General features: G+C 38.8%; 1 protein-coding gene across 1 annotated transcript in view; it reads left to right on the forward strand.

Moving 5' to 3' along the window:
- The window catches only part of SLC41A2 (solute carrier family 41 (magnesium transporter), member 2), a 58,006-nt gene that overhangs the window by 18,875 nt on the left and 28,565 nt on the right, over positions 1 to 10,566 (forward strand). Inside the window, exons 4-6 of the mRNA XM_012735134.1 lie at positions 196 to 340; positions 2,038 to 2,184; positions 8,479 to 8,626. Coding sequence (XP_012590588.1) covers positions 196 to 340; positions 2,038 to 2,184; positions 8,479 to 8,626 — 440 coding nt within the window. The remainder of the gene's footprint in view (positions 1 to 195; positions 341 to 2,037; positions 2,185 to 8,478; positions 8,627 to 10,566) is intronic.

Genomic DNA, 10,566 nt, shown 5'->3' on the forward strand with positions numbered 1-10,566 from the left:
TTGGGGTGGTGGTACTCTCTCTGACTTTCAGTATTTAAACTAGAATGTAGTAACTCCTTAAGGGTAACACAGCTACTTCACCATATGCCATGTTTCCTTCTGACTCCTTAGCGCATATTGACATCAGCAAATAGGAAGTGTTTTTTCAAAGTGACTAATTCAGTTGGATTGTAAAAAACTTTTTTTTTTTTTTAGGTTCAAGCAACAGTAGTTGGTTTTCTAGCAGCTGTAGCAGCAATTATATTGGGCTGGATTCCAGAGGGAAAATACTACCTTGATCATTCCATACTTCTGTGCTCAAGCAGTGTAGCAACTGCCTTCATCGCGTCTCTTCTGCAGGGTAAGGACCTTGATGAGTGTCTGTCCAGCCTCCTACTATCAAATGATTTATATTCCATCTTGACTATTTTTATTGGAATGATATGTGTTCATTATAAGAAAAACGGAAACATGTCGTCTATAAATTTTTTAAATGTCTTATTCTCGATACATTTATTGTCTATAAACCTTAGTGTAGAACAGACATTCTGAGATTTTTTTCTTACCTGTGGTGTTCTGAGCCAAGTCCCAAATAAGCCTAGATATGGATTTGTTTCTGGAAGTTCGACTAATTGAGAAAACACCTTTCTAGAAATGATGTGTGAAGGATTTACTGATTTGTCATTTGAGCAACAAGTATTCCAGGAATCCTGACTTTCAAAAACAGTCCTTCTGTTGAAATTTTTGGAATTTCAGATTTCAACGATATTTCCTCACTGTTTCTGTGGCACTGAGATGCAGCCACAGGCTGAACATAGCATTTTGTTGGCTGTAGACTTTGAAAGCATCAGAAGATTTTCCAGCCATATTTAGAATTTTCAGTTGGGATGTCACTTTTATTAATATGAACTTTACACTAGAGAACTAGCTAAATATGGAACCATGATCATAAAGACTTGATCTTTTTATAATTGTTGCCACCTCACCTGTGTCACCAGCAAAGGTCAAAAGTGGAAGATTCTCATATCAGGAATCATGACAAGCAAAAAAGCTAACTTTCATTGCTAGTTTCTGGCAATTTAGAGAATCTTATTAATGCTAACATGGTCCTCCTTGGTGGCACAGCAGGCCAAAGTGCAGCACTGTTAAGCTGGCCATGACCACTTCTGTGCAATTTCAGTCCCCGCCCTGGAGGTGACCCACACGGCACGGCAGACCTCTCCTGACCCACCCGCTGCTCCCCTCAGCAGTGTACTTCATCAGTCGGCCTGTTCTGCTCCCCACTCTGACTCTGGTGAATCTTCTCATCACCCCTGTACATCTGTCACGTACTCCCCTGTATCCCAGTTCTGTATGCATAAATAAATAAATCTTTAAAAAATAAAAAAGCTAATATTATCATTTTCTTCCCATTTCTATGGTTCAAAAGAATAAGGATTTCAAAGTACAAGTACAGTCACATTTTCATCTTCTTTCTCTAGTTGTAAACTTGTAGACAGAAACTCGGGGTGAAAGGATAGTCTTTCCAGTCTTACTGTGATCTGGCCTCCAATATTCAACATCTGATTACTCTCTTCCTCTTAATACTTCAACGCTTGTAAATCATGAAAATCAAGCACCTACACTGGTTACCACGACACACCACCAGCCTATTTCTTGGTTGTCTTCCTAATTACTACCATATTAGCATCACCCACCTTCCTTTGCTTGAAAGTTACTTCAATGCTTTATTTGAATGTTAAAGTAAAATCTTTTGGTTTGATCTACACAAGCATATTACTTCTAAGATATACATGTTACTGAATTTGAAACTTCAGCTTTAATATTATCTTGCAGTTGCACGCAACACTGAATTTCTTCAACCTTCTATGATTATGGAATTTGTTGAAGGCATTCTGCCACAGCATTCGAGTAAAATGCTTTATTTGGTTTCGTCAGCTTACCTTTGTAGGCCCACTGAGACTGTTAAGCTGCTTGTATAGACTGTATATTTTGTTACTAGGGGTATTGATTTTCTTTAAATCATAACATAAAAGTAATGAGCTCTTGTTATTGTAGGAATTATAATGGTTGGGGTTATCGTCGGCTCGAAGAAGACAGGTATAAATCCTGATAACGTTGCTACACCCATTGCTGCTAGTTTCGGCGACCTTATAACTCTTGCCATATTAGCGTGGATAAGTCAGGGTTTGTACTCCTGCCTCGGTAAGTTGACTTGAAACGAAATAAAGTGTGTTGTTCTGAGTGTCTTCATGTGACTGTCACCATGGTGATGACTTCCTGGTGGCTTCGTCCATGTTGGGTCTGTGAGGGAGCGCTGAGCACGCTAACTGCGGCTGGCCTTACACAGACCTTGCGTGTGATGCTCACCTGGCTTTTTTCTTCACTTATTTTCTCTCCTTACAAAGCTTAAAGCTCTGTAAGGAACGGATTATCATCTTTAATTTTAGATGAGAAAACTGAGACTTATAATCTCAGTATTGGATATATAACTACTTGTTGGAAGATTGAAGACAGGTCACTATATTCTATAAATCCTGCCTTTTCCCCTCAATGTGAGGCTGGCAAGGGAGCCCACTGGCAACATCCTGTTGCTGCACTGCTCTGCTCTCCTGTCCCAGGACACAAGGTTATGGCCGTGCCTGAAATCCATGGCTCCCTCCTCCCCCACCACCAGCAGAAACCAACATGGCAATTAATAAAAAGAAAAAATAATCACCATGAGGTTAGCCCCTATGCTGTGTGAAGTTGGGATCATCTTGTGTGTGTGATTCCTGATACAGGGATAGAGTATTCAGTCTAAGAATTGTTTTAGGCAGAATACTCAAAACATCACTAGCATAAATGGATATGCTTTTGAGCATTGATTTGTGCTATAAGAGGTTGTGGGTTATTTAGTTTTAATGCCAAATTAAGAAAATGAAGAGGTAAAATCCCAGTAATATGAGAAAAGATACTTTTAAGTCTAAGCCCAAAGCAAATGTATGTTCATATGTCTTCATATAATTTCATGGATATTATGAAAATTTGTAAAATACCTTAAAATAAATCAAAAGTGCATTCATTTTGAGGAAGGGGCTCAGGTCCATGTTTTGAACTAAATCAAGGACTTTAGCAACAAGGCGATCATTTTCAACTACTTATGGATATAGCAAAAGAAGCTTCATTTGGTATATCAAGTTACCTTAAGTTATCTCATCAATGGCATAAAAAATATTTACTTTGGCGTGTGTGTGTCCAGAGAAAAGTCTTATTTAGCAGATGAGATATATGCACGCGAAGTGAGGTCAAAGATGATAACTGATCAATGGCATAAATTAAGACCTTGGTTTTCACTGTTGTGGAATAGTTGAAAAATGTTCAAGTACAGTCAGTTTCTTTCTCTCCCTCCCCCAATCTCCAGAAAAAAGGCACAAAGAATGAATCCTGTTATGAAATTAACCTGCTCTAACTTCTACCATTGTGACAACTGGTCAGACTCTCTGCCTCTGAGCTATTTTCCCATGTTCGAAATTGATTCCGGTTGAGGTTGAAACAGTAGCGTACGGCTAGAATGACACTTGCCTGTCACAGGCAGACACCTGGGCAGCTTGCAGGCCTCATCAGCTCGGGAACAGACTGCTGTTTCCCAGGCAGGGCAGGCAGATGAGGACTTAGCCATGCAATAGGGCCTCCCACTTTGAGAAGGAGCTAGAAGAGTGGACGGGCGGCGTGGAGGAGGGAGAAGGCCTTCCCCGGTGGTACTGGGAGGCCAGAAGATCAGCGTCCTGCCAGGATATTGATGGGGGTGGTAGGGTGGAGACTAAGTATTTGTTCAGGGATGGGCTACCCTGTATTTAAAAAACAAGTATTTATTTTCATACTTGAATCTTTAAGTCACCATTAAGTCATTTGTAGCACATTTCTCAGGTGCTAGGTGATACCAGACTATCTCATCAGTTGAAGTGGTAAGAAAATGAGAGAATGTACCAAAAAATGTTGTAATAAATATGACAACCATCACAGTGATACAGGATAATTAGTTAATTCCAGAAGGGAATTTAGTTTCCAGGGAAAATGACGGGTGCCAGCTTTTAAAATTTCATTTAAAAAAATTACGTGAGCCATTAACTGTCCTCATAAAGACTTAACCATAATGTAGTATATAAAATTTTCAGTGTATCGCATGTTCTAGATGATATGTCAGTACTTGAACTGGTTTAGGAAATTAAAATATGAAATCGAATGATACCACCACAGGTCACAATTTGAAAAAATATAATTTTATTATAAATTACTATTTTGCCTTGTCTCTTGAAAATTAAAAGTAATTCAAGATAAATAAAATAGGCTATTTTATGTTTTACATGTATCACATGTTTCCCTAAAATGGAGTATTTATTTATTTATTTTTTAAAAATAGGCTACCATTTGTTTCCACCAATGATTCAACAGGTAAAGGTGTTTCTGTAATCAGTGTTTGGGTCTCTTCTGTGAACACTAGGGGTCCTCAGAAGATCAGCAACTGTAAGCCTAGTGCAACCGATTCTGAAAAAAGATTAAGAACAGGCACATTAAAATCCCCTTCATCCTGCTGAGATGCCTATTTCTTGGAAGCAAAGTTGAATTCCTTAACACCTAACAGTCTGAGAGCTTATATAGAGGATTTCATGGCATCTTGAGATTGGTTATAAATAGAGGCCTTGTTATTACATGCCCACAAAAAAAGTGGATGTTAACTGTTCACCTAGAGTTTTAACACTTGGAACGGATCTTAAATCGCTCCCTTCGTGTCTTGTCAGTTTTGGTGCATGTGCTGAGAACTTGCTCTCTATTCATATTCAGTGTGCTACATTTCTTTTAACATTGATAAAATTGCTCATTTCTGATACCTGACAAATATGGAATTTCCTTTTTCATTTCTCTCCATATTAAAAAAAAAAAAGTCCAAAGTTTTGTTTATTCCTGTTGATGTCATACTCATAGTTGCTTCGTGAAAGTTAGTGTGCAGGTACCTGGAGTCTGCAGAAATTTAGTTCTCGAAGTCTTACCTGTTCTGACCGTTCTTGTCCCTTTTATTCCAGCCAACTCTGCCATGATCTGATTCTCATACATGCCTGCGATTTGCTTCTATTTTTCTTAGGTCATCGCCCACCCATCCGTGAAGACTGGAGTCCTCATTTCTCAGTGCTGAGGTCATAGGGCCCCCTCATATTGGGTGATGCTTTTCTCCCCTGAATCCATAGAGCACTTCATGGACCCTCCTATGATGACACACTTTACCTTAGACTACATTGATCATTATAACTTTTCATGGACTGTAGTGTAGTATGTTCCCTTATGATGGTTTAACTTTCTTGAGGACAAGCTGTGTTTTTATTTCATTTATGCTTTCTGTAGCATTCCGTAGTGCCATATATATATATATGGGATGATAAATAAACAGGATGTACCAGATGCTTTGTTCTTTTCCAAAGCTACCCAGTTAATGGGAGTAGAAGTTATTTAGGAAGAAGATCCTGTATCATGTCCATCCAAATGATTTTGCAGTAGAGTCTCTCAATAACTTAATAAATCGTAGCCAAAAAGAAAAAAGGACCCTTTCGATGATGACATAGTATCAGGGACATATTGGAAGGGTATCTTGGTTAGTAGAAAATGTCTGGACATTAGTTTACTGTAGCAAAATAAAAATGGCAACTTGTCACTAGAAAAGCTCTATTTTAAGTACAATTATAAGAAGAAATAAAAGTCAATGACTTGTGGAGAAAATATGAAGGCATTTATGCAGTTTGTACATAATTTTTAAACAGATAATCTTCGAAGGCTATTAAGAAATCCAAGGTTGGGCCAGTAACTGAAGTATCTGTACATAATGATTCTTGTCCTTTCTCTTGTTTGCACATTTTAAGAGAATTTTAAAAACTTTTTCACCTGTTTATTACTGTATGGCTATGTAATTCTGGTATTATGTGATGTTTATTGATTTGAAAAATTACCAGCTTAATTTTTTTGGAGACAGGATCTGAGAAAAAAAAATATTGGTCGATTTCTCATTCTTCAAGGTTAACTTTAAAAAGATGTCTTAGTTGAAGTTATAAGAACAATAACAACCAAGCTCAGGTTATTTTGGTCCTGTGGAGACTAACAGAGATGATAACTAGTTATGCCCAGGGCATTCTAAATATTACTGCCTTGATGTGTGATGCGAGCGGAATCTAAATTTATCTTTCCTATCACTCTTCAGAGATTTTTGGCAATGTACTATCTGAGTTGAGAGTGATTCCTAGGTCTATATAGTGGGAAAATCTGATGATTATTATGATGGGGGTTTTAAAAATTGTTTACTTAATGCCCACTGCTTTGTTCACACAGAATAAACAAATGTAAAAATGCCACTCATAACAACTACAAATTTCAGTATTTAGGGTAAGACTAATGAATGCTATTAATGAAATTACTTAACAGTAGTTACAAAATGTCTCCAACAATCTAATGAGAAGTAAAAGCTTTGACTGAAACAGGGAGCAGTTCTGTTCAGAGGTGAAGTTCACTCTTAGCAATTTGAAAACATGTGTCCATAGTTTACTATTCGGTAGTTTCCCCACACATGAATTATTAGTGCACATGGACATTTGCTGGCATTAAATTCCAAGTTGCTGTGGGCACACCTGTTTTAATAGCCTATCACTACTGGAATACACTAGCACACGCCTGCTGTTGCAGTGAAACACAGAAATTAGTTTTCTTACCGTTGTAGAGGCAAAAGTCCAAACTGAGTCTCACAGGGCTAAAATCAAGGTGTCGGCAGGACTGATTTCTTCTAGGAGCACAAGGGAAAGTCAGTTCCTTGCTTGTCCTATCATCTGGTGGCTGTTAACTGCTCATACTTTGCCTCTATGGTCACACTGCTCTCTCTTGTCGTCAGGTCTCTTACCTACCGTCAGGTCTCTTACCTACCGTCTGTCAGTACACCTGTGGTTACATGGAGGCTCATCCAAATAATCTAGACGATCTCCCCATTGGAGAATCTTGACCTAAACACACCTGCAAACCCTTTGCCATCTCAGCTATATTCACAGCTTCTGGAGTTAGGAGGTAGATGTCTTTGAGGGCCATTCTTTAGTTTACCATAGTGATGTACCCAGAAATTTATACCATCTTTAGTGATAAGTATGATCTTTAAATGTCATTAGAAAGCACATTTCAGATTTTATTCAGAAGTCATATGCATCATGTCTATAAAGCAAGACAAGTCAGCTTCAAGGCTCATGAACCTTCCTCAGTTCTCCATAGAAAAGCCTGCTGAAGGAGTATAATGGACCAGGCGAGAAAATAACAAAAATAATGAACAACCATACACCAGAGACATTCTGTGGGGGTGGAGTGGGGAATGGGATAAAAAATGCACAGGATTATGGTGGTGGCACAGGGGTGATTTGGTGATGGGAAACCCGCGGGGATTACAATCGAGATGGAAAAAAATAATGTGCAAAATGATGTAAAAATAAACTTTGTAATAAATAAAAAAAAAGAAAGAAAAGCTTGCTGAAAAGGGGACAAAGATGAATTCTTGTCATCAAGCACGGCAATCACCCCAGGGCCCTGGGACACTGCCACCCAGTTTGTCCCCAATGGTGAGGTGTGAATAATAGTAGCAGTGATGATGATGCTGATGAAACATTTTCAAAAAATGTTAGCTACCTACCTGAGCACTATTCCAGTTAACGTAAGTGTATTCTCCAAAGCCAGTACCCCAATAAAGTAGCTACTATTATTACCATCTTATAGATGAGGAAATTCATCTACTAACTTCAGTTGTGATGTGAAACTGGTTAGTGTTACCAGGTGGTGGTTAATAAATGTACTGTGATACACTATAGCACATTAGAAGGTCTGACTAGTGCTGCAGTGAAGTGATCTGTTTAACTGTATTAAGCCACTTTTTAAATTTTATTTTGGAACTGGAACACTACTTAGCTTGGAGAGGCTATTGATCATTAACTTACTGCCCAATATTCTGTGGAATGCTTGTACTGTTGGAGTCTTATAGGTGAAAATAAAAGGCTACTTGGCTTCATGGTTTAGACCACAAACCATGGTGTCAGCCAGATGTCATTTTCCTCAACTTTTGCTATTCCCTACTTGTATCTGTAAGCACCCAAGCCTCAGTCCCTTCATAAACTAAAAATAACATAGTTGTGAGGACAATTAAATGAAAAGATGACTATATAGCATTTAATATTTGGTAAGCAGAGGAATATTAACTTTCTTCTTCTTATTGCTGTTCCCACCTAGGTATGTAACTACTTCAGTAGATATTTTTCAAATGAGTGTATTTGGTTTTAATTATGTTATTTAATATATTTATCTTATTTATACCTTTAAAATTGTTTGAAATTTATAGAAAATGCACAGCATGTGAATGTTTGATAGCATCATAGCCTCTGGTAAAATTTTAGTGTTTCCATTTGTTACATGATTAGAAGAAAGATTGAAATGTCTCTTTTTTAATTTTAGAGACCTACTACTATATTTCTCCACTGGTTGGTGTCTTTTTCTTGGCTCTGACTCCTATCTGGATTATCATAGCCGCCAAACACCCGGCCACAAGGACAGTTCTCCACTCGGGCTGGGAGCCGGTCATAACAGCGATGGTTATAAGTAGGTTAGTAGTCAAGTGTGTGTGCTCTTGCGCATGTATGTGTACATGCACTAAAACAAATTGCCTATTTTTACTTCCAGAATTGGGCCTTTTATACAGTCAGCTCTTTATTATCCCAGGTAATAGGGGAATAAGTGACAGAAGTCACTGAAAGCAGTAGGTGTGCAGAACCTCATTTGGCTACCAGTTTCAGACTTTTCTCCAACCAAACCTTTACAGATCAATAAGTAAATTTAGTGGTTTGTTCTTGTATGTGTGTGTTTTAAACTAACAAAGATATTACGTATTTTGAATAGCATGTGCTCAGGTAAGTACTAAAAAGCTTTAAAAGTGCATGTGTCATTTGACTACTGCTACTTTGAGGATTCTTGATATAATTAAGGATAGATGCAAATGATTTAGTTTCAAGGATCCCATTATAGCACAAGTTTTAATAACAGAAAAAAGAACACTGTAGCAGTCTAGCAGTCAACTGTTGGTCAGGGAAGCTGTAACACAGTCATGCTTTGCTGAAGGACATTTTGGTCAATGGGGGCCATGCAGTGGTTGTGTCACCAGGCTTCCTTTTGGGGTCTGGGGGTGCCGTGGGCTGTGCTGTCTTGGTTTGTGGAAGTAGACTCTGTAGAGTTTGTATGATGATACATGGCCCGGTGATGCTTTCTCAGCCATGTCTCCATTACTCTGGTATTGCCAGCTGCAAAAGCTCACACAGTAACATTTCTATTGACATAGAAAGTTGTCCACTATACATTTAGTGAAAAGAGCAAGCTAGAAAAGAGTATGAATTTCCTGTTAAATGTGGTTGAGGACACATTTATTTTCTTCCTGAAACTACTCACATTACAATAAAAGAGTGAAAAAGGTCTAAAACCACAAAGACAGGCAATCAGAGAAGACAGCAGGTGAGAGATTCAACATAATTAGCAAGACAGGGGTCACATAGTTGGGGTGAACTGAATTAGCAGAATGAAAAAAGGGGACACATCAGCAATAAGTTGATCTGAGCCTCAGAAACCCAGGATGGTAGAGGAGTGAGAGCCCCTCACTCCTGGAAGCTGAAATGAGGACAGACTGCAAGTTTGTGTAAGGAACACTGAGGTCCTAAAGCTTGCCCACCCAAAGGAAGACAAGAATTAACTCCAGAGGGGCCTGGATTAAGGAACACCTGTGTAAGTGAGGACGTGGAGTAGACACCGCAGGAAAGACAGACTATTAAGTGAAACTCTGCATGCTACATAGGGTTTCGCATTCCCTTTTCTTTGTTCACAGGATGCTGGTAGCAGCTTTATGTCCAAGGCAGAAAACTAAAAAATTTCTTTCCAGGAAGACTCATCAGCACAAAGGAAAAAGCATGCAAACACTAATCCTTGCGTGTCCTTTAGTGAGCAAGCAACATGCCTCCCCTGAGCCCGCTTACAGCCTTGCCATGTATATGGAGAGCTCTCAGTATGCCTTGCAGCCCCCTACCTTACCCAAGAGAAAAGTCCCAGTGTTTTCACTCTTGAAATAGTGACGGACCATCAGATATTTGATAAGTCTTATAACATGAAGGATAGAGATCCTTCTGCCCCCAAAAATGGTGTTCAGAGAGAGTGCAGGGACAGTTGAAAAAAAAATACTTAAAAAATGTCATTATTATATTCATAGAACTAACAGAAGCTGTGGTAGCTTAATATAAGTGCAAAATGCACTAATAAGTAGGAATGGAAGAACAGATGTAGCTCTTTCTTTGTCTCTTTGTGTTCTTGGTGAGGAGGGAAGGAGAGAGTGAGTGACAGATTCCAAGAGAGCTTCTAAGGATTTAAAAATATATCAATGGGGGCCCTCCCTAGTGGTACAGCAGGTTAAAGCACAGCACTAAGAAGCTAAAGCCGCTTTTGCATGAGTTCGATACCTGCCTGCCCCAGAGGTGACCACATGGTGTGGCAGACCTCTCCTGACCC

This window comes from Condylura cristata, unplaced genomic scaffold (genome assembly GCF_000260355.1).
Source record: "Condylura cristata isolate star-nosed mole 26May11 unplaced genomic scaffold, ConCri1.0 scaffold00004, whole genome shotgun sequence".
In the NCBI taxonomy this organism is placed as follows: Eukaryota; Metazoa; Chordata; class Mammalia; order Eulipotyphla; family Talpidae; genus Condylura; species Condylura cristata.